The following is a 27,886-nucleotide window of genomic DNA, read 5'->3' on the forward strand; positions in this document are numbered from 1 at the left end:
AAACCAATAGTAATTCAAAACATTGTCTCTGTGTCCTTTGTCAACAAAGATAAAACACTTAAATGAACATGAGGGTTCGAAATCCTAACTAACTCTGCCCACAACACTGCCTCTTACTGTGAGCTGATACAGAGGCTAGTGGGTGAAATACGCCAAATGGGAGTAGAGGTGCAGGCGTAGGCCTAGGACACTTCTTTGTGACAGAAGTGTCCTAGTTTAGGACACTAAGTCCTTAGCGGTAAATTATATTGAATTATATGAAGCGTGTTTGAATCCCGTTATCATCTGCAAGATGTGTGGGTAAATGTATACAAATTAGACGCCAATGGTTTCATGAAACGGGAATAAAAATGTTGCTCTGAACTGCTAACTTTAGCAAGCTGCTAAATAAATAACCAGAAAATGAGTCATTGTCTTGTGCCTGTTAATTAGCTGATCCCAAAACTGAAGTTTTTAAAATAAGATTCTTAAATTAGATACAGGACTGAATGGAGAGGACTTTGTTGAAGATGGTGCATTTCATTGCATTGAGAAGCAAGCAGGTTTACAATGGAAGCCTGTGGGCCAGTCCAGGACATTGCTTGGCAAAGAAGCACAGGTGCGTCCTGTTTGGACTTAAACAGCACCAATGTCAAACCTGTTATTGTGCATCGAATATTTACGATCATGAGAATGTATAGAATAGGTTGATGTCATTTGTTTTTTAGTAACGTGGTCCCGGGATCCTCACGTGGCTTCTTCACTGGAGATAGAATACCAAAAATGGTCAAATGTGAGACCTGCTGGGAGACTGTGCACACTTCCCATCAGTGCAGGGACAGGTTCAGGGACAGGTTCAGGGACAGAGAGACATGTCCTCTTTTGTTGACTTTGTTGATAAGCTGATTTTAAACTTCAGCAAACGTTTTGACAGCTTCAGCTTTGGAAAACATCTCACCTTGTTCACTCAGAACCCATTTCTCATCACAGACGTGAGGGAGTTTCCAAAGGAAGTCACACATGACTTCAAGTGGGCAAATTCTCTCTCCAGATGCAAGTGATTGATCTCCAAACAGATGTGGTCCTGAAAGACGAGTTTGGAAGAACTGACTGTGCCACTATCTGTCTCAAAATGATCTCTGCGATAGCTTTCCCAGGTCTGAGGAAAGGAGCCATGTACATACATATATATGCCTGGGTTTAAATGTGAAATTATCTAAATTGTTGCGCCAATGTTTTTATAAAATATTATTTTGAATAAGCTTCCCAACTTTTCTGAAAATTAAGTTTGTAAATTAGTCTGAACATAAACTTAAGATTTGAAATGATTTCAAAATTCTATTGTTTTTGAATTTATTACATTTATTATATCATTTATTTGGGGAACACTAAACAAAAATTTAAAAAAAATTGTGTTCTGTGATTTATTTTTAATAAAAAAAAATTATTACTATTTTTCAAAAGACAGAGAAACAAAAAGGAAAGAATAAAGGAAGAAAATCCGAAAGCACATCCAAAATGATGGTATCATTCCATGGTCATAGTTAGATAATAAAGCAAATGACAAAAACCAAATAAATGAATAAAATTAAGAATATGCAAACTCCTACACGGTGAGGCGTTAAGTTTGTAAGTCTTACCCCTTAAGGCAGGGGTGTCAAACTGAAATCCATCGCGGGCCAATTTTAATAAATTTGGAGTGGTCACAGGTTTTAATTTGGCTTGTTTTTGTCTTTCCATTAGAAATCTGTAGTTTAGCTTTTCCATAGGAAAAAAGACTATAGTTTTGTATTAAAATGATTTCTGAAATAAATAGATTTTATAGATATAAGTTAAAATTTTTGTTCTGCTTTGATGCTTGCTCAAACATTACCTCGAGTTGAACAATTTTGGGCTCGATATAATTTTTTAAAATATGATATCTGATTAAAATATTGTCTAAAAATAAATGACTAAAAAATTCAAAATTTGTATGTGGTGTAAAGGTAGATTGTACTCTTTGATTACCGCACAAACATATTTCGCCTTTTCCATTTTTCATGAAACACTTTTTTTTATCTGCATCAATCTTTTACCTCCTGAACATTTAAGGATCATTTGTGGATATTTCTCAATCTGCTTAATCTCACTTGTAGTAGTAATTAAACACTAATGTGAACACTGCGATCTATTGGCGGGATGCCGTCATTTTGTGGATAATAACATAATTGCCATGCATTGTGAAAATGTAGTTTATAGTCAATGCACTTTTTGAAGCAACATAGATTTATTATAATGCAACTTTTTTCAAGATCAATTAAGCACTCGCAGCCACACAAAATGACGTGGTTGGCCACACTCAACTCTATATTCAACTCAAAATGAGTTCACAGAAGCACTGGGAAAGAATCACTTCAAAAAAAACTGCATCAGCCTGACGTTGTTTACCACAAATACACTGTAACAATGGGGCAGCGAGCAGCTTGAAAGCTTGAGTATTTCAGCAGGGCCTTGATGAGGTGATTGGCCAGGTGTGGACCAGGAGTCTGGGACCTGCTCCTAGTGAGAGAGTGACACCACAGGAAGGGAGGGGAAATGCAGGTTGTTCAGAACTTCAAATTTTGGTATATTTTTCTTAATAAAATCTATTATTTGAAGATAGATGAAAAAACTTGAGGCAGAGATATTATAAATGGTTCGTAGTTGTGTAAATGAGGCAAAATGACCTTCAATATACAAATCTCTCACGTTACTAATGCAGAGAAAAGTCCATGTTCTGGTATAAAAGCATGATTTTCACAGATTGGAGTATCAGTGTGTATATTTGGGGCCTTGATGTGCATTTTTATCTACTTATAGTGCCATTAATTACAAAGGTGTTACTGTAATATGACTTCTTGACTATGGTGGGGCTGTTGAGCAGTGCTAACAAGGAGGTCTTTTTACAAAGCGATCGTTCTGTCGTATAGACAGATGAGCCGTCCAGTAATAATAATTTTGAAATTCGGTAGCGCAAAGCCTCCAGCATTTTTAGGTTTACATAGATGTTTTTTGGAAATCCTAACGGCTCTGTAGCTCCAAATAAAAGGTATAATAATGGAATCCAATTGCTTACAATGAAACTCCTTGAATGTTTTTCTTGTATGGGCTATAGACTACTTGGGGTTCAGTTGAATTAAATGCACTGTAAGGCAGAACCAAGAAGAACTAGCACTTGACCCACTGGGAAATGTTTGAGAAAAGCGGCGCGTTCACATTTCGCACACCTGTGACCGATGAGACAGATGGAGTCATTCACATACAGCAAGGACAGATAAATTTCCACTTCCAGCGATAAAGGTGTTTGCACACTATGTATAGATCCGTGCTAATGGTATAAAGCTGACATTGGCTCGGAACAGGACACATTCTCTGCTAAGAATCTCAGGTAAGCCTCGAATCCTCCTTTCCACACTTATCATTGACACACAGTAAAATCTGACTCTGTATGGTAAGTGCTTTGGTTCATGGATAAATATATCATAAAATACAATTTTAAAATACTAACCTCTTTCTATATGCTTATCTCAGCTCTTCTGCAGCCATGTTCTTCTCTTGGTCTCTTGTGGTCCTGCTTCTGGTGTCCTCTACCTGGGCTGAGGTAGGTAGTTTCCTGAAACCACCTCATGTTACCAGCATGTAACTAAGCCTACATGTAAGGTCCATATATTTGGAAAACCACCTCTCAAAGAGAGTGTGAGATCAGTGCGCCGTGGGAGTTCTTCCAGCAATGGAGACCTATAAGCATATCTAAGGGATCTTAGTTCTTTTAATGTCTGGGATCATTGGCATATGGAGTGGAAGTTAGTCTTTGAATGACATGTTTCAGTCTACATGTGTAATGTAGACGTGATGTCCAAACCTGGTGTAACACACCTTTTCATGACATGTAACATTTTCTCTTGTTTTCCATGTCACCCTGGGCATGTACAGGAAGGTAAGCCAGTGCCTCTGACGATTAGAGCTCTTATTATAAGCAAATCTTATGACGTGTACAGGACATAAAGTGTCTCACATGTTGTGTTGTGCAGTTAATGTTGAAGAGGAAACATCCCGGGAGCTCTCTGTCGGTGAACTGCTGGAGAGAGCCAACAGAGAACGCAGTGAGTGCTATTCTCTTCAGTCTGCAAATGTCCACAGAGAAACAAATGATTATGTTGTGTAAATCAAACGTATGTCAACTGCGTTGTGGTTTTTGCAGCCCCTGACTTTGATGAGCCGATGGTGATTGGCGGAGACATCGCTGTCAATTCTGAGGCTGAGAGAAATGCTGACCCCTGCACCGCCAACAGCTGCCTTTGGAGAAAGTGGACTGATGGGAAAGTCTACATTCCTTACTACATTGCCAACCACTACTGTAAGCATCCCTTTTATTGTCGTATTAAAATCCATCTGACCTTTTCTAGTTCATGTTCCTCTTATGTATAAAAGAAAATGGTAATTAACTCACCCAACAGCTTGAAAAACTCATTAAAACATTATATGTCATAAATGTGCAGCCCAATGGTCTGTTATGGGTTTTAGTAACTCAAGTAACTTGTGGTAAAAAATGATTTCTCACTATAATTAATTAATTAATTTCTCCATTATTACTATTATTATTAGGAATGAATAACATGGCCACACCCACAAAGAGAAAACAAAGACTAGGAAACTAGGGATGATACTCAGTATCAGTATCGGTCCGATATTGGTCAAAATCACTGGATTGGATTTTGGATGGCCACATCCTACATGTTTTACTATGCACACAGACTGTAAAAAAGTAAACAACAATCATGTTGTGGGTGTTTTATTTCTTCTTTGTGAGAGAAGAATATTAGTTACACAGCTGGAGACATACAGTATGTTTTTGAAATAGTTAGTTTAAAAGCTCTATAATGACCGGTAACGTACATACTAGTTTATTATAAGGGTATAACAGATCACAAGAGTTCACAAGACTTATTTTGGTTCAAATGTGTAATTTCATAGCCATTTAAGTTATACAAAATCACATTTTTTATTTGAAGCTTTTTTTTTGTCAGTGTCAGCTTCCTAATTGTCATTTAATTCCTTAAATGTCATTATCCTAAACATTGTCGTGTTTGTCTTGCCAGCCTCCCGAGAGAGAGACATCATCATCCGTGGACTGGATTCCTTTTCTGCAGTTTCCTGCATCCGCTTCAGACCTTACCAGAGCGGTGACAATGAGTGGCTGAGCATTGAGTCCAAGAGCGGGTAAAGCTTAAATGTCGACTACACAACGAGGTTTAAAAGCCCCAAAAAGAGAAAAATTCATTTTCTGGGGTTTAGTTTCGTGCCCCTCATGTATCTAGTCGCAGGGGTGTCAAACTCATTTTTGTTCAGGGGCCACATACAGCACAATTTGATCTCAAGTGGGCCGGACCTGTAAAAATAGTAAAATAATAGCATAATAACCTATGAACAACAAGAACTCCTTTTTTTTTCACCTTTGTTTTACATTTAATGAAGAATATTTTTACCAAACATTAAGTTTCTTGAGAAATATAAGTGCAATTTCAACAATATCGTGCCTAAATGTACTATTTACACATCACACTGGCTCTATAAAGGCACAAACATTTAGTCACAGGTGTCTGGAAGAGATTTAGATTGTAATCGTAGTGTGAAATTTTAACAAATTCATCCTGTGGGCCGGATTGGACCCTCTGGCGGGCCGGTTCTGGCCCCCGGGCCGTATGTTTGACACCCCTGATCTAGTGCCTCTTTTCTCTTTCTGTAGAATCGTTTCAACTCATTGATGAGTCATGATGCACTCATTTCACATCCAATAAGAAAGCTTTCGGGAATAATCACAGCGAAAGTTTATTTTGAAAATTGAAGATGTCCTGAAAAGACCGACCCTTTTCCAGTTCTCGACGCTGACACCGTTTTTGATCGTGTTTCCACAGCTGCTACTCATATGTGGGTCGTACGGGCGGCGCTCAGGTTGTGTCTCTGAGTCGTCAGGGCTGCCTGTACCACAGCACTGTCCAGCATGAGCTGCTCCACGCCCTTGGGTTCAACCATGAGCAGACTCGCTCCGACAGGGACAACCACATCCTGGTGTACTGGGAGAACATCATTGATGGTTACACAGTTTGACTTTCTATTACATTATGAGTATTGTTTCATTTATAGTCAGAAATGGTTTTATTGTTTGAGTTCAATTTTATTGGTTAGATAATAACTGGACTGGGTATACTCCGCCTTTCACCCCATGTCAGCCCCACAACCCCCATGTTGAGGATGAAGTGGTAGACAATGAATAGATGAATGGATAATAACTTCAACTTTGAGCAAAATCCCTCTAAAAAAAAAAGAACACTCAATAAAAATGTGAAGAGACTCATAAGAAATGGTTAAAGAGGAAGTAGAACTGAGGAAAGCACTACCACCACATCTGACTTTTATAGGCTGAAGCATCTCAATTTTTACAGTATTTACAACCTTGTTGTTTACAGCATTGAAGACTTGAAGACGATGAAATGTTGCCAACATAGAAGTTGCAAAAAAACAAGATTCTGTGATGTATCCAGTGTCACCTTCACCTACTGACTTCATGTTTGATTTTATGTCATTTCTACAGACATGGAATACAACTTTTACAAGATTGACACTCTTAACCAGGGAACTCCTTATGACTACAACTCTGTCATGCAATACGAGAGGTATGGATAACTTCTGCAAATAATTCATTTTCATTTTTTTCCCCTTGTATTTCCTAGTAGCCAGAGGCGTATACTCAATGTAGACTATGGTTATGACTAATCACATTATAAGGACAAAGTTGACTTCAGATATGGTTTCATTATTACATACATACATACATACATACATATATATATATATATATATTACAAAAATGGATTGTTCCTCACTAAGTGAACAAAGCTCAGCTCAACCTTTCATTGTGGTATCCATCATTCTCCAGGAATGCCTTCTCCAAGAACGGCCGCCCGACTATGGTGCCCACTCCCAACAACAACGTAGCCTTTGGTCAGGCCACCCAGATGAGCCGAAATGACATCGACAGGCTGAACAGACTGTACAAGTGCTGTAAGTATACTCTGACTATAGTGAATCTGAGACTAAATGTAATTCCTCCTATTTATACTGAATCTGTATTGCACTTCATATGGGGTTCTTCTGGAGTTAGTCTTCTCAACATGAAAGTCATCCTCTAATGTTAACTAAACTGGAACATGTACCTACTAAACACCTCCCTCCCCCACTTGTGTCATACCCTCAAAAAGGCTCTTCTAATGACATTTATTTCTGCAGGAAACATGAGTGACCTATGACCTGCTACCAGGGTGACATCAGAGCAGACATGCAGATGAGGATTTGCAGCTGTTCTCTAACAATAAACTTGAAAACTTCAGCGACTGTTGTCTGTGTCATGAAAGTGCACTGACGTTATGATTTTGTTTCCATATCACAATACTGACTGACAACACTCATGTCTATGGGTTAAAGATGGAACTATAGCTTAGCATATCATAGCATAGCACAAAAACTTGAAATGACAAATGCTCTGTATTTATATGCACTTTTCTAGTCTTGATGACCACTCAAAGCCTATTTCCACTAGTTTTGTCATTCACCCATTCACTCACACTTTTATCAGTATGTTTTTGGACCGTGAGAAGAGGCTGGAGTGCCCAGAAAAAACCTACATATGCACACGTAGAAAACATGGCGATAAACTGGAGTTCAAACCCGTTATTAGCTAACCATGTCATTACTGTGCCACCTTTACAATAACAGGAAACTCAAAAAAATACCAGATCATTTAATTAAATAAGTCTATAGCAGGAAAAAATATCTCTGTAAGAGACATTGATGCAGATATTGATGGATCATTGGGTTACATTATAATAACAAATATATAAACTTCTCAATTTTCAATATAATAGAAATGATTTGATAACACACTGATTAAGTAACCAAGCGCATTTCTTTGTTTCTGTCTTTAAATAAAAACCTGAAACATGCCCAGTATACGCTGACACTGACAGATAACTAAAAAAAGGCTTCAATTCCTTTCTTTAAAAACCTTTTTTTTGCTTTCACTTGTGCATATTTAACACATTCCAAAAGTACATTTATTCCCAAAAATCATAATTTAATATAGAATTTGAGAGCAAATTTTAATTTTCGTCAATTTCAGAGTTGACAGATCTGTTGATGTGCATCAATTTTCGAGCAGTGATAGTTTGTCCTCCACTTTATCAGCAGTCAGGTTGTACTGACAGGCTCTCAAAGCATTCAGTAGCTCCTCTGTTTGGGCCTCAGCTCCTCGACTCTTCCTCCACTCCTTCAGCAGCTCCACCACTGTCTCCTCCAGTTCTGTGGGATGCCTTTTATGGATGGACTCCAGCTTGACATCACTCAAACCAAGTTTGCGACCCAGTTTACGCCAACCCCTTCCAAGGTTTTCTGCAATCACCTCCGTGGCAATGTCCAGTTTGACTAAAAAAGGAGGAGACAATGAGGTTTTAGAAAAAAAAAAATAATAATTTCTCCTCATAAGAAATAAAAGATCTTTAAAGTCCATTTCAACGGCAAATAAAATAAAACAAAGATTCAAATAATCCCCGGGCAAGACAGGATAATAGAGAATGAAGTAATGTTTAAAAGTCATAAAAACAAATACTGAACAATACATGGTATCATGTGATTGTAGACACCGTGTTGCCATTGTTGTTTCATCAGGAATTTATAGTCACAACTATGACAGCTAATACATAGAAAGATGTTATTGTGATCAAAATATTAACACGTGCATTATACAAATCAAAAAAGAAATGTATCTAAAGAGTACTTTTACTGGGATAAATGGAGATTATTCCTAATGCTACTTTTGTTTGGCCAAAAACTATAAACTATAAAACAATAAAACAATAAAGATAGATTTATTTCTGTATGCATGAGTACTGCAGCAAATTATTATTTTCTTAATTAAGCAATAGGTCATTAGGTCCTTCAAATGTAAAAAAGGTGGAACACAAGTACAAAAACATTGTTTCCTGGACCTCAAAATGAGGACGTCTTCACAAGTTCTGTTTACTGACTGTAAATTTCTATTTACAGTCATCGAGGAGTGAAGAAACCAGAACTTGTTCACATTTAAGTTTTTATTAAAATCTCACTGAAGTCAAATAGTCAATCATTAATTATTCATTACCACTGAGTAACTAACTATCAAATAGTCGTTGCAATATTCAACAGCAATATTACATTTTTCCTAATACTGCTATGTTGCTAATAATCTTTTTCAAAATCCCCTCTATTGTCCATAATGCAGTTGCAATACAGTGATCGCCAAGTTCCTGGAAGTGTGTTACAAGACAGATCATATACAGATCTCATCATAAAGATTTTGTGATTATGGAATTGTTTTGTAATACAGTTAATTTTTTCCTTGCAGATTGTCAACTTAAAATGATTTTGTCATTGTAAGGATTATTGTCATCATAGGTATTGTCGTCATACTTATTTTGCTGAAATTATTTTGCCATTGAAAACTATTTTTGCTGTTGAACATATCGTTTTTCGTCAACTTAAATAAAGCAAAATTCTGTGATCAATAACATTTCAACAAGTGATGAATCAAAGTGATGCAGACAGCAAGCTACAACCTCATCAAAAAGAGCTGGAGAAAACACATTGATCTCTATGTCATCAGTGAGACAGGCAGGGACCGTCCACAAAGTGCAACAGCCAAAAAAGATATTTAAAGAATATTCAACAACATGATAAAGCATAATGCCATTAAACTCACCTCACACCACATGCTTCCTTTGGATTATACTACACAACTCATTTGGAAAAAAGGATACTTTTAATCAATTTCTGGGAATATTTATAAGAAATAAATGTCAACGACACGCTTGCCTTTGCAGCAAGAAGACCTGGGTTTGCGACTCGGTCGGAACAAGGGCTTTTCTGCATGGAGTTTGCATGTTCTGCACGAGTGTGTGTGGCTCTTATGGTAATATTTATTACAAAAAATGTCCATGACTTCAACATAATGGTGTCCTGAAAATTATACTACACCAATCCTCTTGAAAAAATATGCTTTTGTATATTCTTTTGCGAATATGTATATCAATAAATGAAGTGTCATTAAACTTTCTGCACATCTTTTTTTATTTTATTTATTTATTTAAAATAGGGACCAGGCATATTACTAGACATTTTCATGTAAATATACAAGATTCTAGCGAGTGGCTAATTTCCATCTTCAGTCCCTTAGCAGGTTGATGATAACACAAAAGCTCTGCCTGTGTGTGTGTGTACCTGACACAGAACAGCATGGTGTCAGGTGTCTAACTGGTGTCCTGAGGGCTGTACAACACCAATCAGCTTGGAAAAAATAGGTGGTGTTAATTTTAGTATTTATTAGAAATAATTGTCAATAACTTATTCATAATACACCGTAGTGGCACTAGGCTCTCTGCACACCTATATAATTAGGTGGTGTAATATATGGACAGGCATGCAATAATTTGTTATGAACCATAATAAATACAATATATTACCAGAAAAATCCAAAGCATCTTTGTTCAGTCTAAGTAGTAGTAGTAGTCTACATGCCACCACGAAGGTTTGCAGATAGTCTGGTGGCACTGCACTGTAGTATAGTGAAGAAATTGATGATTAGTTTTAACACATTTAATAAATTAAAACAAATTATTTCAAAGTACCTTTTTCAAACTGGGGTGTAGTGTGACCATGCAGCCCATCAGTGAGATGTGCAGAAAGTTTAGTGACACTAATCTGTATTATGGTGAAGTTATTGAAATGTATTACTAATAAATATTCACATACATTTTATACAAGCATATTTAAAAAAAAACAAAAAAAAAACCCAGAGCTGTAGTATAACTTGGAGGAGACTGATGTGTACAGAAAGTTTGATGATTCTACTACACTGTAATATAGTGAAGTTACTGACATGTGTGTCGAGTAAATATTCCCCGAAATAAATGTATTTATAAATAAAGTATCATTTTTCAAAATGAGTGGTGTAGTATAATCCAAAGGAAACTTATGAGGTGTGAGGGGAGTTTAATGACAGTACACTGGATCATGGTGAAAAAATAAAATAAAACAATGTTTCGGCTGTTGCACTTTGTAGACGGCCCCTGCGCTACTGTCCCTCTGACGACTGCAGGTCAATTTATTTATTTATTGATATATTTTCTCCAGCTCTTTTTGATAGAAACTAATTGCGTCGTAGCTTGTTGCCTACATCATCTCGCTTGTGTTTCAACAATGTTTTGTTTGTATCCATCGCGGAATTTTAAATCTGTGAATATCTTTCTAATTTCGCTAACTTTGTCAAAGTTGTAGACAGTGAGGATTAGTTAGACGAAGACACGGTATTTGAAACAACTGTAAACACACTTGTGGAACGAGGTGATAGAATGTTTGACTAGTAAAGACAAATGTCCGTAATATCACGAGCCGTTTCCTACTGCGGTCAAGTGAGCCGTCATTCGGTTTTAAGTGCGCCTTTGTAGTCGAACTTACGGTCGACTGAGAACGTCAGCGCTGGTTTGATACCGAGCGAGATCGGTTTTCAAAATAAGACGTTACTAATACAAGTGCAATCAATCGTGCTGATTTTAAGACATTGGGTCACATTGTCCAGAAGCTTTTGAACGAAATATTTTCCCTAATTTATTTAGATTTTTACTGTACAATAAAATCACTTTGGCCCATAAATCCAGTGAAGCAACTGTTGCCCCTGGTGGAAAAAAAGGACAACTTTGATGCTTAATTTCTCATAATGATACAGTAAAATAGCTTGAAAATGAGTCAGGTAGTAATCAGCATGCCCCTGAAGTCAACTGTACCAACCACTGTCAGAACTTATGGGCCAAAGTGATTTTATTGTACAGTAAAAATTGAGTTTTCGGCCTTATTCTGAGAATAAAAAGACAATTTTGCGGATTAATTTCTCAAAACTTATACAGTAGAAATGTTTGATAATGACTGAGGGAGTAGTCAGCATTCCCCTGAAGTCAACTGTACCAACAATTGTCAGAACTTATGGGCCAAAGTGATGTTATTGTACAGTAAACATTGAGTTTTCTGCCTTTTTCTGAGTAAAAAAAGGACAACTTTGATGCTTAATTTCTCAGAACTTATACAGTAAAACATTTTGATAATGAGTGAGGGAGTAGTCAGTATGCTCCTGAGGTCAACTGTACCAACCACTGTCAGAACTTATGGGCCAAAGTGATTTTATTGTACTGTAAAAATTGAGTTTTCTGCCTTTTTCTGAGAAAAAAAGAGACACTATGAGGATTAATTTCTCAAAGTTTATACAGTAAAATTGTTTGATAATGAGTGAGGGAGTACTCAGCATGCTCCTGAGATCAATTGTGTCAACCATTGTCAGAACTTATGGGCCAAAGTGATTTTATTGTACAGTAAAAATTTTGTTTTCTGCCTTTTTCTGAGAAAAAAAGAGACATTATGAGGATTAATTTCTCAAAGTTTATACAGTAAAATTGTTTGATAATGAGTGAGGGAGTAGTCAGCATGCTCCTGAGATCAATTGTGTCAACCATTGTCAGAACTTATGGCCAATGTGTTGTTAATGTACAGTAAAAATCGAAATAAATTAGGGAAAATATGTAGTTCAATAGCTTCTGGACAATGTGACCCAATGTCTTCAGCATGATTGATTGCACTTGTATTAGTAACGTCTTATTTTGAAAACCGGAAGTGATCTCGCTCGGTATCAAACTAGCGCTGTCATTCTCAGCCGACTCCCAGCATTCACCGTAAGTTCGACTGCACGGGCGCACTTAAAAACGAATGACGGCTCACTTGAGCGTAGTCTGTTCCTGGATACATTCATTACCTTTCTCCGGTTCATTGTCCGTGTGTCCACATCCACTTTGAAACTTGTCCAACTTTTCTGACAGATCGTGTCGTTTAATTTCATTGAGAAGCTCCGACAGAAACTCGGTCTTGTCGTCTCTCAGTTCTCCTCTCTCCGCCAGAATCTGAAACAGTTTGAGTGCGCCGGTGATCTTCTCCAAGTCTTTCTTCCCGATCTTGTCTTTACACAGGAACTTCATCTTCTCCAGCTGGTCCGAGGGCAGCTCGTTGGAAATCTCAAGCAAAAACGAGTTAAACTGAAAGGAGCCCATTAATTCGGAACGACTCGTAACTTTCTAAACGAGAAGGAAACACGTTTACTTTCACTTCCGTTTGCTCGTGTGAACTTTGCAGTATCCAGTTGTAGCCATGGTTGTAGCGCCGGAGATAACGTCGTTTCAGGCGGCTTTCCTGAACAGCGCCACCAGTTGAACACAGAAGACAACGCTTCAACTTGCGGTTCCAGCTGTTTAGACCAGATGACACCAGCACGGAATTCGGGTCACTGAAAATGTTACTGTGGCTCATTAAGTACGCTGATGTGGCTGATTGGGAAAAGACTACGCTTGTGTTTATATATCGTTTTGTTTACAAGTTATTGAACCGGAAAGTCCGAATCTGTCAATATCTTTCCAACTTTACCGGACTCCAATGAATAGCGCTGAATGTGAAATTGTATTTTTTGACGTTAAAGTTAAGTTTATGTTATCTATTCTTCAGTAGGACAATGTTTCCCATCGTTTTGAAATGACACACTTGCTAAAATCACCAAACTCTGTTTATTTTATCATTATAATTAATTTTATAACAGCGATATGTCCGTCAGGGATATTATGGAGCCTTTATTATTCTACTACTTGTCGATTATCTCAAAATGCATTGAATGGCTCATTCACAGTGGCCCGTCCATAGAGGGCGCTAAAACGCCACCCCACCAGTCTCGCATGAAGAAGAAGTTATGACTCATCTAAAATAATTTATAAAAATGTAAATAAACGAGCTACAGCCATGTGTAATCTGCATTCAATTGTAGTTTTAAAAACGTTCCCTCGCTCCTTTACAGGGAGTGCCGTTCAAATGACGTCTTTCCGGTTCATAGGACGCACAAGTCAGTGAGAATGTACACAGACTGAAACTGATGAAGATGAACCATCCATCCATCTATCCATTTTGTACAGGAAGAGGTATTGTTATTACTTTACTGTGTGTATTTAATTACTGTATAATTTTATGTGTAATTTACTCAGAGCCGGACAGTAACGGAGTACATTTACTTGAGTACAGTACTTAAGTACAATTATGAGGGATCTGTACTTTACTCGAGTATCATTTTTGGGGAGTACTCATGACTTTACTCAAGTACATTTGAGAGGCAAATATTGTACTCTTTACTCCGCTACATTTCTATCCATAAGCGTGAGTACCCGTTACTTCTTCTAAAAAAAAAAAAAAAAAATCTCGGAAACCCTCAATTTGTGGAAACTGAGCATTTGCTTTGGAATATTCAGATTGACATGGATTAAAGCTTTTCTGGCACAGCCAGCTTCCATAAACAGATATTGCAGTATTGGAAGATGACGTTTTACACCTCATGGCTCCACCTTGTGGAATAATAGAACCATTACTATTAATAGACTTTATTTAAACAAGAATGGTACGATAAAACAATTCTATATGTTACCTATCTAATGGATGGAAATGGTCATTTAATACAATTTAATTCATTTGTAGAAAAATATATTTTTAAAATTCCCCCATAAAGAATGTAATCAAATTCCCTTAAAATTAATGATTAAAAAATATCATGGAATATTCAACAGTGTCAGTCAAGCTTCCTGCTTTGGAAATTGGTGAAGTGGAAATTGTTAAGAAATGTAACAACAAAGTAATTGGAAATGTTTTAAAATATTTATTTTCCCTGATTTTAATAATTGAACAAAGACTAAAATAAGATAAGATAAGACTTTATTAATCCCAATGGAAATGTTTGTTCCAGGTTGCTCCAAAATTGCAAAAATTGCAATAATAACAAAGTACAAAAATAACAACAATAAAAGATTGCATGAAAGAACATCAAAAGTGAAATATAAAATAAAATGTCAAAATAAGTGTTGAAAGTGTGGTGCAAATGGAATGACATGATGTAATCTAGATATATTGCACATGATAGTGAACATAATAAAGCCAATAATATTGAAATATTTGCACATGGTAATGAACTGTAAATATGTTGTTGATCATGATCTCAGTCAAAAATAAACAAGTTAGTTTTCCTTCCTGCAGGGACAACACATCTGGCTGGTAAAATAGGAGAAATAAAATATGCAAAGGTTCTAAGTGATGTAACAGTGAAGAACCAACTGATAAAGCATTAACGTAAAAAAGAGATAGGGAACAAGAAGGTGGTCAGCACCAGAAGGGTGGGAACACAAAATGGAGGGTGTAAAGGAGTAATAACGGGAGTGCCTATGAATCCCGCTCATTGTTAAAGCAGCAGTGAGCCACTTAGGGTTAATGTGACTGACGTGGGAAGAAGTGAGGGAGAACCTCACAATTCAGTCATGCCAGGATGTAACGTGTGGGTTGATATTGATCATGGTAATTCTTTTACAATGGAATGCAAGGAGTTTACTGGCGAATGGCCTGGAATTTAAGCAATTCATCAAGGAAATGGCTATAAAACCAGTGTTCAAGAAACATAGTTAAAACCAAGTTTAGACTTTGTGGTACATGGGTATACAGTGGTAAGGAGAGACAGAAATTGTGGTGGGGGAGGTGGGTGTGCTACATTCATTAAACAAGGTATTCCATATAGGGTGCTGGGCTGTAAAAAATAGAAACAGAGCATTTAAACAGTTTATACAGCAGCTAAACCAGTATAAGAGAGCACAGACAGTAGTGAAAAGAACAATACGCCAGGCCAAGAGGGCAAGCTGGAGAGAGTTTTGTGGCAAAATGTGAACGACACCTGTGGGAGAGGTATGGAGAATGATGCGGGGGTAATAGAAAGGTATGGGAGTCATGACTTGTGGGGAGGAGACTGCAGTTTCTAACAGGGATAAGGCGGAAATGATGGCAAAGTCATTAGCAAGAATACATCATAGTATGGAAAATCTATAAGAAGAGGGGAGGAGGGAGAAAACAATGAGTCAGTATCCAGGTGTGCTAGACAGGAGAGAAGAAACAGGGGAAGCAATTGATGAACCATTAACTATGGCAGAAATGATGAGGGCTATAAATACATCAAAACCAACCTCTCCTGGGAAAAATAAGATATGCTAAATAATGCTAAAACAACTAGGAGAGAGCATTGTTAAAGTTGCTGCAATTATATAATGGAAAGAGGGAAGGTTACCAAATGCCTGGAAACAAGCAGTAGTGGTCCTCAAAGGAAAACCCAGTAAGGATCCTTCACCACCCACTAGCTATAGGCCAACAGCTTTAAGATCAAATCTGTGCAAAATAATGGAAAGGATGATAAGAGAAACATTAACATATGATCTTGAAAAGCGAGAGATGCTGGCAAATTATCAAAGTGGTTTTAGAAAGGGAAGAAATACAATGATGCAGTGATAAGACTAGAGACTGAGATAAGACAGTCACGGGCAAATAAAGAATCCGTAGTTGCAGTGCTTTTTGATATTGTTAAAGCATATGACATGATGTGGAAGGAAGGATTGCTAATAAAGTTGTGCAAGATGGGTATAAGAGGAAGGGTGTATAATTGGATTAAGGACTTTCTGCTGGGAACGAAAATACAGTACAGTAATATGCAGTGGACAACGGGACTCCTCAAGGGAGTGTGATTAGCCCGTTACTCTTTACGGTAATGATCAATGATGTGTTTTTAAAAGTACCAGAGGAGACAGGCAGGTCACTCTTTGCGGATGATGGGGCCTTGTGGAAAAGAGGAAGGAATGTGGCAAATGTTTTTGGCAAAGCACAAGGGGCTATTGATAAGCTGGTGGAGTGGGGTTATGATTGGGGGTGCTGGTTCTCTGTGGAAAAAACCCAGACAGTTTATTTTAGTAGGAAACCAATAGAGGAAGGAATGAAACTGAAAATGTAAGGGAATGAATTGGAAAGAGTTGGAACATTTACATTTTTGGGTGTAGTGTTTGATTCACGGTTAACATGGGCGGAAAAATGAGAAATGTGTTGAGATGTCTGACAGGAAGGGAGAAGAGTGTATGTGGCCTTAATTAGATCAGTGTTTGATTATGGCAGTATTGCCTATGGATGAGCTGCTATGTCTAGGCTTAAGAAGCTGGATGTGATCCAGGCTCAAGCCCTGAGAGTCTGTAGTGGGGCGGTTAAGACAACGCGTTACAGGTAGAGATGGGAGAGATGCCTCTGGGGTTGAGAAGGAAACAGCTGGTGGTAAAATACTGGGCGAATTTGAAGGGACACAGTGATTCTCACCCGACGAAAGAGGTACTTCAGGAGTGCTGGGAGTCTTAGCAGTGAGAATAAGGCCTACAATAGGTTATCCAGTGTTTATCCGGCATTTATTAGAGCTTAAAAGAAAAGGAAAAGGTCAAATAGATTTGGTAAGTGCGTTTAAGTATCATATAATGGGAGAGTATAGTGATTTTATACTGATATATACAGATGGAGCTAAGGAACCTGAAACAGGAGTGACAGGGTTTGGGGTGGCTGTGCCAGTGAAGAGAATTGGGGTAAGTAGGAGAACGTCAAATATGTTAGTGGTCTACATGGTGGAGATGCTGGCAGTGTTGGTAGCATTAAGATGGGTGGAAGAGGCCAGACACAACAAGGCACTGAGTTGGTCACATTCTTCATCAGTTCTGTTGAGCGTGAATAGCCGGCAGGACATGTTACATGAAATTCTTCAGTCAGTTACTAGAATAATGAAAAGAGGAGGTCAGGTTAGATTTATGTGGGTACCAGTGTGTGTAGGGGTGAGGGGGAAAGCGAGGGCAGAGGAATTAGCAAAGTGGGCATTTAGGAAAGGAAGAGTACAAATAGAAGTGAGTGTTAGTAAGGCTGAGGTTAAGAGTGTCATCTGGGGGAAATCAATCAAATATGGCAAGAGAGGTGGGACTGAGAGGGTAGAGGGAGGTATTTATATCAAATACAAAACAACATCAGGGTCAATAGGGCAGGTATGGGACACAGGAGAGGAGGTTGTGATAATGAGGTTATGGCTAGGGCACTGTGCACTGAATAAGTCACTTAAATTGATAGGGAAGCATCAGACAGGACAGTTAAAGAGGTGTCAGGAAAGAGGAGGAATCTGTGGATTCATGTACTTTTGAGGTGTAGGGCATATGAGGCCTATACTGTAGAGACGTGATGAAAAATAGTAATTTAATTTAAAGGGAGTAATCGAAATGAGTAAGAAAGCACGAGTCAGGATAGTAGTGAAGTTCTTGGGTACATGGGGCATTTTTATAGGATATAAAGTAGGATAGATGTGGGGAAAATATATGTGTGTGCGAAATGTATGTTGTGAAGGTGGCCTTTTTTCTGGTTCACACTCCAGAGCACAAGGGGGCGGTATTGCACCTATAGCTGGGTGCCAACCGCCGTTAAACAAAAAAAAGAAGAAGCAGTCTAACAGTCGCGGCGCTGATGACGCCAGCAGCTTGCGACACGACTGCAGAGGGGGGGGATGTAAACAACAATGATAATGGCCTGGGAAACTCTCTGGGCAGGTAATATGGACGGAGACTTACTGCTAACAGTTCGATGTCCGGGCTGCACACACGCTCTTTCACCATGATGTGTCCAGGGTTGCACTGTTGTTCACGTAGATAGCGACTCCACCTCCCTTCTTCTTGCCGCTCTCGCTGTAACTCCTGTCCCCAACTAAAAGCCGGCTAAGCCCGGCTCGCCTCCGCCATGACGGGTCTCCTACACGGAAAAAGTATCCCAAGAAACGCGAAAAAGAATGGGCGAACTACGGTCAAAATAACGTAATTACCTACTTAAATTAAAGAACAAGTGGAACAAATAAAAGAAAAGTAGTTAAGACGCCGAAGAGCAACTCTGGAAGGCTGAAACAGGTAACGATACAATGATGTTCACAAATGAACATTATAGTTATCTTAAACAGCGAGTTTCACACAAAGTAAAAGGAATTCAGTTTAAAAATATTGAACAATGTAAATCCAGCAGCTGAAACCTTAAAAAAAAAATAGATTTCAAACACCTTTTTTTTTTTAATCTTGCTCTGTCACAATGCAGTTTTGGAAAGATATACTATATTGTTGGCTGAATCTTAGGACCAATACTTCTTCCTTTAAGAAGACTCGGATTTTGATTTATATGAATGGTTTGCCTAAAAAGGTGTCAAACATTATAAATATAGTTATCACTAAATTACTAAAAATACAAAACAAATTGAAAAACAGTAAACCTTATATAGTCTGTTTCAAAAATGAAAGTCCCTAAAGGTATTATCTGAAATCAATCAGTCCACAGCTGATTTATATGAAATGATGTTCAAGTCTTTTGGCGTTTAAATTGAAATCCTTATGGATTAACACTTGTGTTTTGTTCTTGTCATCTTTTTTTGTCGTTCTGCTGTTCCTTTTCCTCAATTGGGGGATGTATACATATATATGTGTGTATATACATATATATATATATACATACATACATATATACATATACATACATACACACATTATATATATGTATGTATATATATGTATAAACATACATACATACACATATTCTATATATACACATATATATTTTGAGTCTCCCCATCTTTTTTTCCAAGCTAAGAAGTAAAATATGTTCACAAAATTCCAGCCACTTTGATCTTGATCTGACAAAAGCTCCTTTTGCTTTTTCAATATAATACATGTTTAGCTCCTGTTAGCGTTAGAGTGTAAATGAATTTTGTCATCATCAGCTAGAAGAGATTTATTTATAATATTATTTAACTCAATATTAGCACTCTTTAATATAGTTCCCATTTGGAGATATGCTATAACTCATTCCTGGCTTTGAAAGTATTTACAATTTCTTGGATACCTGTGCAGTAAGAGGAATTCTGTAGAAGAGAATTAAGTTTCCAATATCCTGGAATTCTTGGTTTACTGGATTTAACTTGGGAGAGGATTAAGTAAATTCCAGCATGATCTGTCAGAGGGGCAGGAGAGATGCTGCTTGAATACAAGGAAGCTGCCAGAGAGTCAGAGACAAGCCAAAGATCAATGCAAGATTTCAGAGACAGGTATATGAATTTTGAAATGCCTCTAGTAAAGAGAGAAGTCATTCATTGTTAAATTCGGGTAAAGTACTTATAATAATTGTAAATGTAATAATAGTAATAATAAATGTAATTATCTAAAATTAGTCTTAAAATGTCAGATTATCTTTGAGATTATGAACGAGTTTGCAATTTGTGTATTTTGATTTTGTGGTTCATGTTTTGTTAGCTCAATTCATATAGTGTTTAAATGTTACTTCTTAAAGTGTGGTTTATATTGTTGATAATTTGGCACAAATCCAATTCATAGGGTACACTCTGGCTAGGCCGCCAGTCCATCACAGGGCCAACAACAGTCACACCTATGGCCAAGAGTGTCCAACCATGTTCCTGGAGAAAACCCACATCCACAGGAGAAAACCCAATGCAGGAAGCAAACCCAGGTCTTTTTGTTGAGGCAACAGTGCTCGCTAGTACCCTGCTGTGTGACCCCATGTTTTTATACTATATTTAGAACCTGTCAGCTTAGAAAAATAAATGCTATATAGACTAGTCAGTGGTGAAACTAAGACTTAATTTGTCATTATAATAATCAACAAATGTTCATATGAATTCAAAACCAGTCCTTGTGTGTTTACAAATTTTATTTTGTACTATTGTACTAACTATTTGTTTTTCAGTGTGGTTTGAAAAAAGTGAATCAAACCATGTTACGTCAATGTCAGTATACATAACAAAAATTCTCTTATCAAAAAAGGGTTTTGTAAGATTTTGAGAGATAAGTAATATGACAAAATCATCACTTCAAAAGTTTCAGTCATTTTGGACAATGGGTCGACAGTGACTACAGTTATATTATGACGTGAAATACAAATGAAACATGAAACACAGAAAACACAACTGTTGATTTAGTCTGTCTGCAATTTTCTGCCATGTCATCTCCCTAACTTGATATTGTATAATGTGATATATTGCCCTTTTCTCTAATGTTTGTATTATTCATACAACTTCAGTAGAAGCATTTGCTACACTGATGAAAAATAGCACTCACTACTACTACTTTTACGTTCATCCATCCATTAGGGCTTCTTAAATATCCAGGATGCATGCACATAGTCTGAATTAGTCTTGATTAGATAAAGATGAGCGGTGTTAGTGGAACAACTTGGGGATTGGGAGATTGTGCTACTTTTAGCCTGACTTCGATGGAATACCCCCCTGGTGTGTATCTAGTGTACTGTATAGCCAATTACCTGCAGATACCTCTCAATTGCACCCATTTCAGTTTGTTTTTCCACTTTGCCATATTTGTATTTGTTCATTGCAAACTTTTATTTGTGCCACTAAATATTCTGATTACGTCTCTGTGCCATCTCTCTGCAGTCACCTCCTTAGTCTGTGGACCACGGGTCAATAATCCATTAGTGTCTCTGCTCATATACACGTGACAACATTGTTAAAAACCAAAAATGTACTGTACATAAAAGTAGTAGTAGTAGCCATATCCCAAGCACTTCTTGGTTCCAGCTTCGCAAAAATGACGATTTATTGTATTTTCATTTACTCTTACAGCGAATGAAGTTTGGACAAAATGGAAGATATCACAATGGATTTTTACAAACTACACCAGTAGTTTATTTTCTTCTTTCACAAAATAAATGTATACATTTTTCAGGAAAAAAACAATCCAGTTTTTCAAACTGTTTGATCATATTCTTCCTCAGATGTGATTGGATACTTCCTCCTGATCCGTTTCATTTTGCCCTGAAGAGAAAAACAGAAACATTATGCTGTGTTTCCACTACATGGACAGCAGTTGTTTTCAGTGTACTGAATCATTAGAATCAGTCAATCTAAAATATTTGGTCAGTACTTCGGCCACTGTACTGAAATACAGGCGGGGGGGGGGGGGGGCAAACACAGAGGCAGGGTTTGTGATGTGGCTCGCTGGTCGTTCTCACTGACTTCACTGTTAAATTATGAGATTTTTAACATTTCCTTGGTAATTGTTGTTGATTAACCCATGTTTTTAGGATTGTTAAGTTTTTGTTTAACTGATCTACAGTTTGATATTGTTCGGCTTGATTCTTGTGTCGGACGTCTTGCTCGTCCCTCTTCCTGTGACGGCACTCTGATCAGTAGCCGGCAGTCTGATGACGTCACGCATAGTATCAGCTCAGCTCGCCTGGAACCTCGCCAGAGCAGGTACTAATGGAAACCCACACAAAATAACCGTGCCGTGGCGAGGCGTGCATAGACTTTACATCTAGTGTCGGCTGAAAAGTTATTACCAGTGGCAGTGTTGCATCAAATGCTGCAGTGATGTAAATGTGTGAGTTGAATGCGAGCATAGAGTAACATACGTAATTTTCTCTGGCTGACCACCACGGGTATTTCTCGGCGTGGAGCTTCCTCAGCTTATCAGCTTCCTCGTAGTATTTAGACTGTTCTCTTCTTGACAATGCCCGCCACTGTGGACACAAAGCAAGTCAGTGTACATCACACAAAAAAGTGACTAGTGCTCAAACAAACAGAGCCAAAAAGCCTATTTACACTCACTGTAACTATTCTGGAAATTGTTCTGTGGTCACGTGACAATATTGGGAAAAAATAAAATTCTCAAGACAAGAATGACGGATACTGTGATTTATCATCAAAGAAACATTTTTGACAAGTGTTGTCTCTGTTGGCCCAGAGAATAACTTGTATATTTTGCCAAACAGTGATGAAGTTTTTGTCTTTGGCTGGGCACTTTATTGAGATGTGTTATTTTGGATATTGTCATATCATGATAAGGCATCTGCAATGACTTTTCTGCACTGATAATCATAATTATTAGTCAATTAGTGAAGTACACTTTTATAAATGAAATATTACATATATTGATTTAAAAAAAAATATATATATGTAAAATATATTTAACAGTCACCCATTTCATTTTAAGTTTTCATAAACTGTAGGTAGATATTTTGAGTGCATTTAAAGTGTATTGTCACTCTCCTTTGAGAACTGCAAACATCTCAAAAGAAAACTTTTCATGTGCACAGAGAAACAACCTGTGTGCAGCTTTATATTTCATATATCAAAATATAACCTAAAAAACACTCAGAAATGACACTCACCTTCTGGCCAAGGATTGTGTTTACCCTTGCATTATCGTTACAGGGCTGTTCAGCCAGAACATATGGCCTCTGCTCCTGCATATACAAAATGAAAGCGTTGGGAGGCTTCTTCACGTAGGGCTGTTGGTCATTGTTTTGACAGTTACGTTTTTTTTTTCTATGTGAAAACAGAAAAACAAAATCAGTCAGTCAATGAAGTCGATTAAGAAATGATTTGTGCAAGAAATGAAATACAATGCGAGAGCAATTTGATACTGTATGGTGATGAGTCCATCAGTTAGTGACGACAGACTTACTGTGATGAGAAGTTCTGTGGAGGAGCAAATTCTACAGGAGGCTTTGATGTACCCGCTAACATCCCATACACCACCTCTCCATTCCTGCAATGATGAAGAGAAGAACTGTGATAAAGAGCCTGCTGGAAATTATAGAAAGAATTATAGAAAAAAAGAGGTGTGTTGAGGGACTGAACTGCAGACAAAACTTTTTTTCTTGTGGAGGGCAGCATTGCACCTCTCAGTGTACAGGTTGCCAAAGTTATTAGAAGAAATCGGACAAGGGGTATGTTTGATTGAAGATACAAATATTGACTCATAATTGTGTGCTTACAAATCTGTGTGTGTTACTTACGCTATTCTAAGAGGAGTCAGGTTCTGCTTCAGGCTTTGAGGTGTCAAACTTGACAGATCCTGGACACACTAACACAAACAAAGCAACTGGTTGTTAGACAAAATGCATCATCTGGGTCAAACGGTCCATCAGGTGTCAAGCGTTTCCTTTGTCTCTTGCTTACACATGGTCAGAATCGCTGTGTCCCAATAGTCAAGGCTGTACAATTTCTATTAAATTTGTATTTTACTACATTTATTATTTTATCATGTTCTAGTCTGTCCTATCTTTCGTTGCTGATAAGTAAGTAAGTAGTAAGTAAAAATAGGTTTTGTTTTGTCCTCTGTTTATTTTACGTTTCACAATTCAACACTTTTTTTTCCACCAGCAATCTTGTACGTTCACAGATGAGCCCCTTTATTTTAGGGTATGACATGTTAGATCATTGCCTTGGTGAATCAACCTAATTCTTTCCAAATAGAACTATTCAAGTCATCTGGTGGGAATTCTTGTATTTTTTAATATCACAATATGCATCGCAAAAAAACCCCGCAATGTCAGTTTTTTCCAATATCGTGCAGTGTGTGAGCTATGATATGCACGTGTGGAAAAGCACAGGACATCTCCGAATGCATCAATAGGAAGTAACTTTGAAAACATTTGGAGCGCACTTACTCAAGCGTAGTGGAACCCACACTATGAAATGCTACATTGCATCTTACTACAAAGGCTGAGACCTTGAAAGGTCTAAGCAGTGCAGATTTAGAGGCCGTAACAACAGATTGCTGGACCTTCAGAGCAACACAGAGCTACAACTCTCTATGATTCTCTTCTTCTTAGTTTCCAATTAGGGCTGCACAAAAGGAAGAAAATAACGATAAAAAAAAAAATTTGCTGTCGCTAAACAAACCAGACTCCTCTGTTAAATGAGATTTTAGACATTTCCTTGCTAAATTTTGGAGATTAACCCACGTTTTCAGGATTGTTAAGTCTTTTTAACTGATCTACAGTTCAGCATTGTTTGGTTTGATTCTTGTGCCTCTTCCCGTGATGGAACTCTGACCAGTCAGTGCACGACAGTCTGACGTCTGGTTGTGACGTCATGAGTCGAGCTAGTGGAAACACGCCATATGTCACTTAAGCCACAAGTGTGTATCAAAGATGTGTAATAGAAAAAGTGCTGTAAGGGTGAATGGAAAAAACTGTAGTGCACAGCAGCTTTGAGTTGTCATCAAGACTAGGAAAGTGCTAAATGGTTATATAAATACAAACTATTTACCATTCATTTAAAAAAAGGTTTCTACACAGCGCACGTTGAATGCACAAGCTCAACACAGCCTTAAGTTTAGTATTTCTGTAGCAGCAGTGGGTGTCAGGAGTCATTTTGGGTGGCTTTACATGGATGAAGACATTTCCTAAAAAAATGCTGTGTTCACAGAAAACGTTTTCAAAACGGCACAAAGATTAATGTTTCGTTCCATTTCATTGTGGATAATCTTTAGTCTTCCACCTAGAGATAAATTCACCCTAATTTGGCAATGGTGCTTATTAGTTCCTGCTTTGAAGATCAAAGGAGCATCTATTAAATCTATAATGTTCCACACTTATGAGAAACTCCCCACTAATCATACATCAATACTTGCAGTTTGACTGGGAAATGTGTGACTTTACAAAGCATTTCGAGTAACCATCTATTTTCTAGAATCCATTTAAAGCACAATTAAGAAAACCACCTATATGAGATATAGAGGAGCAAAGATCAAAGAGGCTTGTCATGGCAATGCATTTGAAGATCAAAGGCAGACAGGGGGCCTACAACTACAGTGTGAGCCGAACACATTAGAGCTACTACATCCATACAACGTTTTTATTTTAAAAAAATGGCTTTGGAAAAAAAGAACAAGGATTTCTTGTATTGTACAACACAGTGGAGGTTTACCTGCGCTCCTGAGAGTTTCAGATTCGGTGGAATATCTGTTCCATTTACATTCATGGGTGCTGCCCACTCATCCTCTGATGTGCTGGGTTCATCTTTTATTGTAATCACGTAGACCGAATCCTTTTCATCCTCGTTGTCACTCAGCTCTTCTACAAGCTGCACTTCTTCTTTGACGAAGCAGCGTTTAGTAGAGTCTCTCTCCCCCCAGCTGTATCTAGAGTCTCCTCCGAACGATGAGCACTGCTTTGGTGTTTGCTGATAGCAATACCTCCCATACTCCTTGTTGTCGTGTGTCCCATACTGCTCATTTATCTTAGGTTTCTCCCTCCTGGTGTCCCCTTTCGCTGTGTTCTTATTTAAAAATGTCCTAATTTGTAACTTTGCGTTTTCCAACGCCTGGCAAATTTTGATAGCCTTGTCCAGAGTAAGGTCTGGTTCTTTCAATAAATGCATCCTCAAATTATTGTCAAGCACTCCATTCACAAGTTGGTCCCTTATCATTGATTCACACTGTGTCCCGAAGTTACACGACAGGCTTTTCAGTCTCAAATCGGAGACATACTGTTCAATGGATTCAGACTCATCCTGCATACGGTTCCTGAAGACGAACCTCTCAAAAGTCTCGTTCTTCTTCGGTGTGCAGTACTGCTCAAACTTTGCTATAACCGCGTCATACTTGTCCCTTTCTTCTTCTGTGAAATCAAATGTGTTGTATACATCCAAGGCGCCGCGGCCTGCTATTGTTAGCAGCAATGCTATCTTCCGCCGTTCATCGCCTTCCAGCCCGATAGCTAGCATATACAGTTCAAACCGTTGTTTGAAAGCCTTCCAGTTTTCCTCAATATTCCCCGTTAATTTCAACTCTTCGGGTTGACGCACACAGTCCATTTTGTTGTTCATTTAATAGTACAGAGTATAGGTTGTTTACACACCGACTGCTCCTGCCAGAATGCCTCTATATCCGGGGAGCGCAACGTAACTTCCCTCTTTTCTCTTCTTTCTTTTCTCAAGCTTCAAAGCTCTTCTTTATGCTGTTGCGCTTGAAGTGATCAAATATGAAAGATTCATCTGGGACAGATCAAGCTTCAAAGGACTTCTTAACGTTGATCAACCTCAAAGGCTGAAAGATCAAAGAATGACTGCAGTCAACACCAACCTCCACTTCAAAAAACACAGTCAAGCCACCCCCACACAGGGCCGGTCCTAGGCAGGCATATACTTGGGTGTGTGTGTGTGTGTGTGTGTGTGTGTGGGGGGGGGGGGGGGGGGGGGGGGGGGGGGGTCTGAAATGCCAGGCTTCTATGCAGCACTGCTTCACAAATATACCAAAACTGGAGAAGACATTGAGCTTGTGCAATAAGGCATGTGTGCTGTGAACTTAAAAAAAAAGGTATATAGTACCAGACCAAACAATCTCCAAACACAAGAAGATGACAACAATGTCAACAAAGCAACAGCCAACAATGAATGCAAGCACAACAGAGAAGTGGGATGATGACATCATCATTTCCCTAAAGTAGCATATTGGTTGTCCTACTCTGGCCCTATCTACGTGGAAACGTAAACAATCTTTTTCTATGTTGTTTTGAAAACATTTAGCGCTGTAACGCTGTTACACCAAAAATGTGTACAACCACAGAAACAGAGATAGAATGAACCAAGACAGGGTAAATTAAGGGAAATAAAATAATCAAATATAAAACAATAACAAAATAATAAAGTTATCATAAATCAAACAGACCAAACAATGACAAAGTCCTGATACTTATGACAATGATGTGATGCTGATGTGCCTAAAGATAAGTATCTCCTTGTTTGTGAAACCTATTCTAAAGTACAATTCCACGAAATGCTCCATGGCCCTCATTTTAACAACTCTCGTCTTCTTAAACAACAGGTTAGAATATTACGACTTTTCTTTCGTAAATTTACGACTTTATTCTCGAAGTCTGTGAATTTTTTTCTCTCTCAATGTGGCCCTAATACTTGTCGTAGTAAGTGGGGTTAGGTCAGTGTAGTAATTAGTGCATATTATGAAGTAATATAAAACTTGCTGTCAGTTCCACTTGAAACTATTCAAACTGACATCTTATTTGGAACTATTGGTGTAGCAGGAGTATTTTTAAT

At 37.9% G+C, this 27,886-nt stretch overlaps 3 protein-coding genes across 4 annotated transcripts; 1 reads left to right on the forward strand and 2 right to left on the reverse strand.

Annotated features, from left to right (window-relative positions):
* The first annotated feature begins 3,527 nt into the window (after positions 1-3,527).
* Positions 3,528-7,384, forward strand: LOC131459502 (hatching enzyme 1.2-like). Its single transcript, XM_058629404.1, has 8 exons — positions 3,528-3,602; positions 4,029-4,100; positions 4,199-4,354; positions 5,097-5,217; positions 5,913-6,091; positions 6,590-6,671; positions 6,935-7,059; positions 7,285-7,384. Coding segments are annotated over exons 1-8 (798 nt in total). The 5' UTR covers positions 3,528-3,541; the 3' UTR covers positions 7,287-7,384.
* Positions 7,385-7,958: 574 nt separating this feature from the next.
* Positions 7,959-13,508, reverse strand: fadd (Fas (tnfrsf6)-associated via death domain). Its single transcript, XM_058629407.1, has 2 exons — positions 12,884-13,508; positions 7,959-8,475 (listed from the first exon to the last, which is right to left on the reverse strand). Exons 1-2 carry the CDS (start codon positions 13,173-13,175, stop codon positions 8,198-8,200), a joined length of 570 nt encoding a protein of 189 aa, XP_058485390.1. The 5' UTR covers positions 13,176-13,508; the 3' UTR covers positions 7,959-8,197.
* Positions 13,509-21,696: 8,188 nt separating this feature from the next.
* Positions 21,697-26,942, reverse strand: LOC131459497 (uncharacterized). Of its 2 annotated transcripts, none has more exons than XM_058629400.1 (6): positions 25,760-26,942; positions 23,842-23,900; positions 23,508-23,591; positions 23,212-23,368; positions 22,453-22,560; positions 21,697-21,853 (listed from the first exon to the last, which is right to left on the reverse strand). In XM_058629400.1, the coding sequence occupies exons 1-6, from the start codon at positions 26,657-26,659 to the stop codon at positions 21,785-21,787; spliced, it is 1,377 nt and encodes a 458-aa protein (XP_058485383.1). In that variant the 5' UTR covers positions 26,660-26,942; the 3' UTR covers positions 21,697-21,784. The 2 variants fall into 2 exon arrangements, with proteins under 2 accessions (XP_058485383.1, XP_058485381.1); XM_058629398.1 differs by having other exon boundaries at positions 23,842-23,909; positions 25,760-26,941.
* Between the last annotated feature and the right edge of the window lie 944 nt (positions 26,943-27,886).

This window comes from Solea solea, chromosome 5 (assembly GCF_958295425.1).
Source record: "Solea solea chromosome 5, fSolSol10.1, whole genome shotgun sequence".
In the NCBI taxonomy this organism is placed as follows: Eukaryota; Metazoa; Chordata; class Actinopteri; order Pleuronectiformes; family Soleidae; genus Solea; species Solea solea.

What these genes read in the sequence shown, in the direction of transcription:
- fadd (XM_058629407.1), bottom strand. Translation starts at nt 13,175, where the DNA reads ATGGGCTCCTTTCAGTTTAACTCGTTTTTGCTTGAGATTTCCAACGAG. An exon ending in GGACAATGAACCGGAGAAAG is followed by an intron (nt 8,476 to 12,883) that starts GTAATGAATGTA and finishes CTCCTTTTTTAG; the next exon opens with TCAAACTGGACATTGCCACG.
- LOC131459502 (XM_058629404.1), top strand. Translation starts at nt 3,542, where the DNA reads ATGTTCTTCTCTTGGTCTCTTGTGGTCCTGCTTCTGGTGTCCTCTACC. An exon ending in AGCATTGAGTCCAAGAGCGG is followed by an intron (nt 5,218 to 5,912) that starts GTAAAGCTTAAA and finishes GTGTTTCCACAG; the next exon opens with CTGCTACTCATATGTGGGTC. An exon ending in TCTGTCATGCAATACGAGAG is followed by an intron (nt 6,672 to 6,934) that starts GTATGGATAACT and finishes ATCATTCTCCAG; the next exon opens with GAATGCCTTCTCCAAGAACG.
- LOC131459497 (XM_058629398.1), bottom strand. Translation starts at nt 26,659, where the DNA reads ATGAACAACAAAATGGACTGTGTGCGTCAACCCGAAGAGTTGAAATTA. An exon ending in CCACAGAACTTCTCATCACA is followed by an intron (nt 23,369 to 23,507) that starts GTAAGTCTGTCG and finishes GTTTTCACATAG; the next exon opens with AAAAAAAAAACGTAACTGTC. An exon ending in ACACAATCCTTGGCCAGAAG is followed by an intron (nt 22,561 to 23,211) that starts GTGAGTGTCATT and finishes TTGTGTCCACAG; the next exon opens with TGGCGGGCATTGTCAAGAAG.